Source organism: Monoraphidium neglectum (genome assembly GCF_000611645.1).
Source record: "Monoraphidium neglectum strain SAG 48.87 unplaced genomic scaffold scaffold00489, whole genome shotgun sequence".
In the NCBI taxonomy this organism is placed as follows: Eukaryota; Viridiplantae; Chlorophyta; class Chlorophyceae; order Sphaeropleales; family Selenastraceae; genus Monoraphidium; species Monoraphidium neglectum.
Window position 1 is genome coordinate 17,476 of NW_014013139.1, and position 9,539 is coordinate 27,014.

A 9,539-nucleotide genomic window follows, 5' to 3' on the forward strand; every position below is an offset into this window, starting at 1 on the left:
AGTTCAGTGCATCGAGGGGTACCAGTGGCACGGGTACGGGCAGGGATACCGCACTCGCTTTGAGCATACTGCTGCTCGCCACATCTGCCGTGTGCAGTGTCTGCGGTGATGACCCCACTAGGCGCCCCCCGGTAATCGCCCTCGTGATAGCGTGCATGCTACGGCGGAGCGCATCTGTACTTTCATTTCACAGTTTCACTCGCGCGATGCCACATCACTGCGGCCCCTGGCCCGTGACTCATCTGCACCTTCCCGCCTCGACCGGCCACCAACAGGTACAGGCTGCTGTGGCTGTTGTGGCTCACCCTGGCCAGGATCTCCTCTGCACACGCACAAGCACGCACTGTGCACCTGCAACATTAGCCGCTTTTTTTACTGTAACCCGAGGTGAAGCCTCTTCTGCGGCTCCGATCGACTCGCCCTTATGCTCTGGTGATTTGTGACACGGATCCGGGTACTGGCAGGGATACACCAGCCGCGCCCGGCCCGCAAAGCTCGCAAAGCGCGCGGCCCAGAACTGTGAAGTGCGACCTGCGAAACACGAAGCCCAGGTTCCCACGCACTGTAGGCAAACAAGTCAAGCTTGGCGACTTCACACTGCGACACTGCTGCGGGTGTGCGGGTCTCTCATGCGGGTGTGTGCAGCTGCGTACACACCCTTTCCTTGATTCATACACTTTGATCCCCGGTGAGACGGTGACGGCCGACTACGACTCCAAGATAGTTGAGATATACTTCTGTCATACACTATTCAAGCGGCTGCATCATCAGATCCACAAAAATCGTGAATTGGCGCTTGCGCGCTTCCCACGCTTCTGCAGCAATACGGTATAATCTCCTTCTGATACCGATCATTGGCTTCCAAACTGTGACCGAATATTCTTCAACATATGATACGAGCACAGCTTCACCACGCAGCATGATCACCTGATCTGTTCACCAAGGTGGCATCTTGCCCTTTTTATTGTTTCATATAGTGATATCACTCAGTAGGCTTGTGCAAAATCAAAGGCGTGCGGCGTCATGGTGGTGGTGCCCACTGCGCCAGCGGCCGACGCAGTCGCACCGCCGGTGCCACCAGAGGCGATTGCAGCTGTGCCAGCGGCGCCGGGGACGCGCCTGTTCTTCACATGGGGAGGTGGCACCCAGATACAACTTTGCGAGCTGCAGGGACAGGGCGCAGACACCAGCCAGGGCGCCTGGGCATCCCCTGTGGCCTGGTGAGTTCTGGTGGCGTGTGCGTGAAGCGGGCTTTGCAACATGGTTTATAGACGGTACTGCCAAGTGACTGGCGCAGCGGCCGCCAGGCACAAAGTGATTCTGCTCCGGGCGTCTGCGTAGCTTTTGCACATGCTGCAGGTGTGCGAGGCAAACAGAGCATATGCTCAGCGCAAGGGCTGGCTCGCCCTTGCGGGGGCGCGCCCACGGTGGACGTTGATTCTCCAAGCCCCGTCTGCGGCGCCCATGGCCACGCTCACAGCTTGACCCCGTGCGCGCTCCTCCACCCATCCGCCCCAGGAGCGCCCCCACCATGGAGCAGCGCCGCATAGTGTATGATGCACTACCCCTGTACCGCCAGCTGAGGCAGGCGCTGCTGCAGGGTGCGGCGCGGCCGCCCGGCAGCGGGCGCGGGGGGTGGGGGGGGGGCGCAGCGCGTGCAGCCCCACCAGCGCCGTGCGCGGCGTATCTGGGAATCTGCTGGTGCTTGTCCCCGCAGCAACAAAGCCGAGCGGGCCCATCAGCGGCACGGTCCGCGTCTCGCCCGCGCGTCGCGCTCCCTTGCTTGCGCAGAGGACCTGGCCCCAACGGCGCGCCTGGCGGTGCTGCGGTCTTACGCGCGCGGCGTCAGGCAGATCCTGATGTCAGGCGGCAGGTGAGGGGGCGCGCGCGCGCTCCCCCGCGGCGGCCTGTGCGCCGGGGCCGGGGGGGGGGGGCAGACGGCCCTCCGTCAAGCCAGGCTTGGCTGCAGCACAGCCACAGCCGGATCACCGGCGGGCCCGAGCTGCCCGGGGAAGCTGCCCCGCAAAGTTGCCACGGTCATCGTCAAACATCACTGCCGGTCGGCCACTCGGCGGCCTCCGGCATGACAGCTGACGTGACGACCCTGACGAGGCCTCGACGGCGCCGTATGAGGCGGCGGTGTGGCACCTGCTGGAGCTGTTTTTCCTGGAGCTGAGAGCACAGAGGGCTTCTTTGCAGAGGTATGTGTGCGTGTGTGCGCACGCGCGTGTTTCAGTGTGTGTGTGTGTGTGTGTGTGTGTGTGTGTGTGTGTGTGTGTGTGTGTGCGCGCGCGCGCGCGCCTGCGCAACGCATGCACCTGAGGCATCCACAAATTGATTGTTTGTTCTGGGTGGGTGCACTTGCATTGAGCACACACAGCAGACGGCCGGGCACCAGAGGGCCGCGGGCCTGGCGTTGTGGGACGCGGTCTGTCCGCGTTGCAGGCAGGGGTCCCAGGGCGTCTGGAGCAAGGTTATGGGGGCCCAGCTGCCCTCGTGCACGCCAGCTTGCGTGGCCAGCCACAGGTCGAGCTGCCAACGGCAGCCCGCGTGCCGCGCTCACCCTGATGCCTCTACTCCCCGGCCCCGGCCCCGGCCCCGCGCGCAGCTGTTCGCCCGGTGGCTGCGGCTGCACGGGTCGCTGCTGGTTGGCCCGGCGAGCCCCACCCTCACAGAGCGCGCCGAGGCGCTGCGGGCGGCACCCAGGTGTGCAGGCGAAAGCGTGGCCGTCGACCGTCGACAGCACGCGCGCTCCGCCGCCTGCCGCAGGACGGCGCGACACGGCGGGTTGCATGCAGTTGGGCTGCCTGGGTCTAAGTGAGAGCGCCATGGCCAAACCCGCGTCACACACCGACGCCACCATGCCTTTCGCCACGTGAACCTGTCGGGGGTAGCGCTCAAACGGCTTGAGAGGCTCCTCCAGCGCTGACGCCGTGCTGCACCCCCTGCTGCGCCCCCTGCGGCGCGCCCCCACCACCCCCGCTCCCCCACCCGCAGGCTCGAGACGGAGCCCTTGTACTGGCCCATGCTGCGCCGCCTGCTGGCGGTGGGGCAGCTCGAGGTCGTGGGGGAGCTGCTGCTGGCGCACCCGGCCTACGCTGACTCAGACGCCGGCGGCCTGCAGGTGAGGCCGTCAATGCCAGGGTCTTACGCGTCACGTCAGAACAAGTGACCAAGCATGACGTCACCTGGTGTACCACACAGAAGCGGTTTTTTTACTGCTCCGCGCGCGCGCATCTGCGAGCGAACCGCCCGACGCGCCCGTTTTGCCCCTGCACCGGCGCCACCGGCGCCCGCCGCGCGGCCGCCGCTCTTCGTGCGTCCCTCATCCCTGCGGCACCAGCCAACCCTTGTGCATCTGCTTTTCCCACGCAAGCCAGGCAACCCCGCTGCAACCGGGCCCTCCTGCCCTCGTCCCTCACAACTCCCAAAACAATCCCTCCCTTGCCCTCACCCACAGCGCGACCTCCTCGATCGCGTCTTCCACCTCCTCCGCACCGCGCCCCGCCTCCGGCGCCCTGCGGCCGCCGCCGCGGCGCGGCCGTCGCCGCTGGACGGGCCGTCTGACCTGGAGCTGCTCGGCCTGCCCACAGACGACGCGCTGGCGTCCCGGTCAGCGCGCGGTGCGTGGGGGCGCGCGTGCGGCAGCTGGCGGGGGTGGGGGGCGGGCTGTGGGAGGACGCGGCGGCAGTCGACCCTGAGGGATGGGTGAGCGTGTGTGTGTTTGGGGGGGGGTGTGAGTGTGTGTGAGAGAGAGTGTGTGAGAGAGTGTGTGTGTGCGTGTGTACGTGTGTGTACACATGTGCGTGTGTGCGTGTGTGTAAGTGTGTGTGTGTGTGTGTGTGTGCGTGTGTACGTGTCTGTACACATGTGCGTGTGTGCGTGTGTGTAAGTGTGTGTGTGTGTGTGTGTGTGTGTGTGTGTGTGTGTCGAGTCGGCGCGGGCGTTCTGCTACCTGCTGGCTCGGAGGTGGTCTGCCTGCGTGCCTTGTTAAGTGATTACGGGGCTGCTTTGATCCCGCGTCCGAGCTGCATCGCCTTTGAATGCGGCTTGGATCGGTGCGCTTGTCGGCATGCGTTTGTGGCGTCCCAATGTTCAATCAAGCAACGTATGCAGCGGTCAGCGCCCCGCGTCCCTGCCGCACCAGACGCCTCTCCCCTCGCCTCTTCGCCCCGCGCGCAGGGCTGCGCGCGCTGCTGTTGATCCTCAACAGCGACGAGCGCGCGCTGCGCGACGCGGCCGCCAACTGGGCCGAGCTGCTCACGGCGCTGCTGTTCTGGCGCTACATTGACGCCAACCCGCAGCTGCACCTCGAGCAGCTGCTGGGCAGCGCCGCGGACCAGGTGGCGGCGGCGGTGGCGGGCGGCGCGGCGGAGGCGGAGGACCAGAATGAGGGCTTCTTGGAGTTTCTGAGGGAGGTGAGGCGCAATCTCCCAAACCCTAAACCCTGGATCCTAAAACCTCAACCCACTCCTGGCCACTTGTTGATTGAATGCCATTGTATAATTGAAAGCGGGGCCTTGTCGGGGAGCAATGGGCGAGGCCGCTCGCTGCATCGAGGCCGCCTGACCGTGCGACTGATCAACCGCGGCCGCCCAGTGGCGGCGGCGGCGCCATCGGCTGCGACTTGAGCGCTGCGCGACCCTCGGCGGCCGGCTCTGTTTACAAATCGCTTCAACCTCACATCCGATGGGGAGCAAAAGCAGCCGACACCTTCCCTGCGCCCGCCCACAGCTTCCCTCCTGCGCGCCCCCCCTCCCCCGCCAGCTGCTGCTGCTGGCGTCGCAGCTGGAAGTGCAGGGGGTGGTGCGGCTGACGACCAACTCGCCCTACTGCGGCCTGTGGTTTGTCGCCCACGCGTACGACGTGCTGCGCGGGTACCCCAGGGCCGAGGCGCTGTTCAGCCGCACGCTGCCCCACGTCGGCTGCGACCAGGTGCGCCGCGGGGCGGCTGCGGCTGCTGCGCACCACACGCACGATCTGATAAGCGGCCACCTTCTCCGTCTGGGGGCGAGCAGGGGGCTGGCCCGCGGTTGGCGGGGCTGGGGGCCCGCTGTTGATGCGCGGGGAGAGCGTTTTGTGGCTTTAGCGCGGCGTCGCAGCACCGGCAGATTGCTGGAAGTGATGCGCGTAGCAGCCGTCAGTCCTTGGGGACAAAGGCAATCAAGCATGTGCTTGCAGACGCGCGCGCACACACACACACACACACACACACACACACACACACACACACGCACACACACACACACACACACACACACACACACACAAACACACACACAAACACACAAACACAGACACACACACACACACATACATTAACACGCACAATACATCACACATTCACCACTCACAGGCTGAGATGTACACACTGACCTACGTCGAGACCCTCCCGGCCTCTGACGGAACCTGGCAGGTGGGCAGACACACAAGATGTCGCGCGGCCCTCGGCTTGGGACGACAAACCCGCGGCGCTCAGCAGCGCTGCATCGTGAACCTGTGTGATTTTGCGATGCTGGACTGCCGCTCTGCTTTTGGCTGTCATGAGTGCTGCTCTCATGGGTGGTGATGAGGCGTTTGATAGGCTGCGCGCGACGCGGTCACCTGAAATTTACGCTTTACACGCTGCTGGTTTAGCTGATGTGAATCAAGCTCGTCGACGGTACACGCATACATGTCCACGGCATCTGCACACCACACCGCCCGTTGCAGACACACACACACACACACACACACACACACGCACGCGCGCGCGCGTGTGCGCGCGTGCGCTCGCACGACTGCCGATACCGCGCAGGTCGCGGCTGAGTACCTTGCTTGGTGTCCCGTGTACGGCGCCGACGCGACCGATGCGCTGCTGGCACGCCTGCCGGTGAGGGCGCCGGTGCCAGCGCGCGCGCGTGGGCTGCGCGGGCGGTCCGGCGCGCAGGGAGCGCGTGCTGCCGGGCCGCGCCGCTCCGACAGCGCCTCCCATTGTGGCGCGCGGCCGCGGCCGCGGGCGCCCGTCAATGGTTGGATGCTTGCTTGCCCCCGCCACCATACGCCCGCTGCCTCGCCCTCGCCGCACCCGCGCTTGCGCCCACCCCTTGCTTTCTCGCCGTCCCTGACGCCCCTTGCCATCCTCAATTCTTATGCTGATCCTGTGAACCTCATCTGCCATAAACTAAAAATGCAGCTCTCTGTTGATGACGAGGCGGCGGCCCTGAAGGCCCTCGCCCTGTGCGACCGCCACGGCCTCTCCGCCGCCGCCCGCGCGCTCTGCGGCCGCCTCGCCGCGCGCGCGGCCGAGGCCGGCCTGCCCGGCGCGGCGCTGCGGTGGGCACTGCGCGGCGGGGACGGCGCGCGGGGCGCGGCGCTGGTGGCGCCTGTATTGGCCAAGCTGCGGGCCCGAGGCGCGGGTGGTGGCTGGTTGTAGCTGTCTCCCAGCTTCCCAGCTTCCCAGTAGCTTCCCTATTCTCGCCTCTGGACCCTGGCCAGCACTGCCAGGGTCCAGAGGCGAGAATAGGGAAGCTGGCCGTGCTGGCCAGGGTCGTGCCGCAATGGCATCCGGTCGGGGTCGTGTTGACGCTCGCATGGCACGGCCCGGCCCGCGGCCACGCTCGGCCCGCTCAGGTGCACAGCCCACCGCAGGCCCCGGCGCCGTCACAACCCCCCCCTCCCTGCCGGCCGCGAGCTAGACGCCCCGACCGCCCCAACCGACGCAGTCCGGCGGCCCCGACGCGATGCCCCTGGACCTTCCGGAGCTCGACGAGCTGGCACCGCTCCTGGACTGCCTACCGCCGCTGGCCGGTTACGACGCGTCTGTGGTGGCAGCAGACGGGGAAGGCAGCGGCGGCGCCTCCACAGGGGAGCTGCTGGCGTCGGGCGCGGCGCCCTCGGCCGCTGCGGTCGCAGCTGCGGCGCAGCGGCGGCGGGCGCGGCACCAGCTGGCCAGCGGGCCGGCGGTCGCGCACGCTGAGCTGCAGCTGCTGCGCGGCTGCCTGCGGCTGCAGGGCGCACTGCGGGCGCTCGCGGCCGCGCAGGCGGCGCAGGCCGCAGCCGCGGGCGAGCGGCACAAGCAGCAGCGGCGGCGGCTCGAGGGCGGCGCCGCGCCTGCCTCGTCGACGCTCGCGGGGCGTACCAAGCCGCGCGGACGCCCGTGATGGACCTGCTGGGTCTCCCGCTCGCGCTGCCCCCGCTGCGCCTGCTGCTGCGGCGGCTCGCGGCGCCGCTGCTGGAGAGCGCGCACGCATCGTAAGCTGCTAGTGCGGCTCGCGGGGCGCCACACCCGCTGCTGCAGGTGCTGGGGGCGGCACTCGCCGCGCCGGACGCGGCGCAGTGCGAGGGGCTCCCCGCCGACGGCGACCGCGGCAGCGAGGGTCACGGATTTGCTGGGGGTCATTGGGCAGAGGGCGGCGGCGACGGCAGTGGGCAGGGCGGGATCGGGGAGGTGCGGCTGACGTTCGCGCGGGCGCTGGCGCGGGCGCACGTTCGGGCAGCTTCCGTGGAGGCGTGACGCGCGCGGCCCTCGGGAGCGGCGCGCCTCTGGAGCGCTGGGCGGCGTGTTCCGCCTGGCACATAGAACCTGGTATGAGTCATTTCTTGAAATTCTTGCAGGAACCTTTTGTTTGGTTTCTTATTCATCAGCCTGCAAGCCCGCCTTCAGCCGGGGTGTGCCATGCTTCTGGTGCATCAGTAGCAAGCTGCTGCTGTAATCCTGAGGAGCACTGATGACGTCATGGGGTCATGAGAGGATTACAACACACCAGATCAGAGAGTCAGGGCGCAAGCCCTGCCCGAACTTCCGGCCCAGCAACCGCCGCCCCCGCGCATGCATCCTGCACAAAAGCGCGCCGGCCGGCGCGCAGCGCGCGCTGAACAGCAACATTAGCAGCCGCCGTGAGCGCGTCACCTGCTGGCAGCCTCACTGAGTGCAATGCTACGTGCTTTCTGAGACATGGTAACGGCATTGCTTTCAGATTCAAAGGATCAGTAAGCGATGCACAGCAAGATATTGAGGGAGGAGCAAAAGTTTGAGGTAACTGCCAACCATGAGCCAGTAATGAATATATTTCCAGTATTTCCCGAATCTCCTGCAAGGGCACTGGTCCACCCATTGCACGTATCGGGTGCGGCTGCTCCATTTGATTCACTGCCAGACCACACCGCAGCCGTAAGGTCAGTCACGCCCGCCTGCCGCAAGGTCAGCGAGATGCTGCCTCCCAGCAGGCGTGTGAAGTTTCCGGCAAGGACGGCGCCGCGCGGGGACTCGATTGCCAGGCCGCCGGGGACACCGTACTTTGTGACGAAGTCAGCAATCTGGTCGCCAGCGGACACCGATAGGAACGCGCGCACCTGCACAAGCCCAGTCGGCCGGTTGAGGGAGGCGCTGCACAAGGCGTCGGCACCAGACCGGCCACCAAGGTTTCCATTCCTCAAAGTGGAGGATTCACCGTAAAGCACCACCCGTGAACGCAGGTACTGCGCCGCGGGCACGCCACCCAGGCTGACTGCGTTGATGTTGGCCAGGTCAGCGGTTTTCGCGTAGACGCTCAAGTCGATGGCAGACACATTGGCCACATTGGCTGCCAGGGCGGTGAGGCTGGTGTTGACCGAGGCGATGGCTGCCGCGCCTGTGGTGACTGCGGCCTTCAGGGACTCCACAGTGGCGTTGGCCAAGGAGACCGCCGCCGCGTCCGCCGCCTGGGCTGCCTTGATGGCGGCGAGGGTGGTGTTGACGGCTGAGAGCTCCAGGCCGCAAGAGCACTGCTGTGACGCAGACTTGAGCGCTGCGATGTCCCCGGCCGTTGTCTGGTTTGCCGCCTCCAGCAGGGCCAGCTGCTGGGCGGTGCGCGTGTCAGCGGCGGCAAGGGCGGCGAGCTCCTGTGTGATGGTGCCCGGGACAGTGGCGTTGGCCGCGTTTGCTTGCAGCTTTTGCACGGCGGCGGTGAGCGCCGCGATAGTTGCTTTGAGCTCGTCCACCTGAGCGCGCAGCGCGGCTGTCTGGTTGCTTCCTTGGACGAAGTTGGCTTGGAGAGAGCTGGCCTGGGCGGCGGCGGCGGTGACCTTGGGCTCAAGCGCTGCCAGGTCACTGGACACTCTGTCAACCTGTGCAGCGGTCGCCACGCCGCAACCGTAGCGCAGCTTGGTGGGGTCCTGGAGGAGCAGATATAAGTGTGCCGGTTGATCAAAATATGAAGCAACGCGTGTGATGATCAGTACAACTTTGCAGTATCTTGATGGTCGAACAGGATCAAGTGGTGCTGGAAGAGCTGTGGTTGGCTTCACCCACTAACAACCAAGCAAGTCACCACTGTGTCATCGTGTCTGTTTGCTGCCATACCCGCACACAGACACCTGTCTGCGTGCGTGCGTGCGTGCTTGTGTGTGGGTTTTGTGTGCGCACGCGCACACCTTGCTGTCGGCTGTAGCGTTGGCAGGTGCCAACAGCTCGCTGCACAGCTGGTCCATCAGAGCGGTGGGGCCGGCCTTGGAGGTGCACGACTTGATCAAAGCCTTGACGGGCGCACACTGTACGGAGGTGAGCGATCAAAGCAGGG

General features: G+C 66.2%; 3 protein-coding genes across 3 annotated transcripts; 2 read left to right on the top strand and 1 right to left on the bottom strand.

The window, feature by feature from the left end:
• Positions 1-1,350: 1,350 nt before the first annotated feature.
• On the top strand, positions 1,351-6,415 carry MNEG_3764 (hypothetical protein; the record flags this gene model as incomplete). The annotated part of the gene is made up of 9 exons (XM_014047761.1): positions 1,351-1,359; positions 2,609-2,706; positions 2,998-3,124; positions 3,461-3,623; positions 4,183-4,418; positions 4,768-4,935; positions 5,357-5,416; positions 5,798-5,872; positions 6,176-6,415. The coding sequence occupies 9 exons, from the start codon at positions 1,351-1,353 to the stop codon at positions 6,413-6,415; spliced, it is 1,176 nt and encodes a 391-aa protein (XP_013903215.1).
• A 307-nt stretch (positions 6,416-6,722) lies between these two features.
• On the top strand, positions 6,723-7,142 carry MNEG_3765 (hypothetical protein; the record flags this gene model as incomplete). Its single annotated transcript, XM_014047762.1, has 1 exon — positions 6,723-7,142. The coding sequence occupies one exon, from the start codon at positions 6,723-6,725 to the stop codon at positions 7,140-7,142; it is 420 nt and encodes a 139-aa protein (XP_013903216.1).
• A 1,148-nt stretch (positions 7,143-8,290) lies between these two features.
• Positions 8,291-9,450, bottom strand: MNEG_3766 (hypothetical protein; the record flags this gene model as incomplete). Its single annotated transcript, XM_014047763.1, has 3 exons — positions 8,291-8,334; positions 8,433-9,135; positions 9,394-9,450. The coding sequence occupies 3 exons, from the start codon at positions 9,448-9,450 to the stop codon at positions 8,291-8,293; spliced, it is 804 nt and encodes a 267-aa protein (XP_013903217.1).
• Between the last annotated feature and the right edge of the window lie 89 nt (positions 9,451-9,539).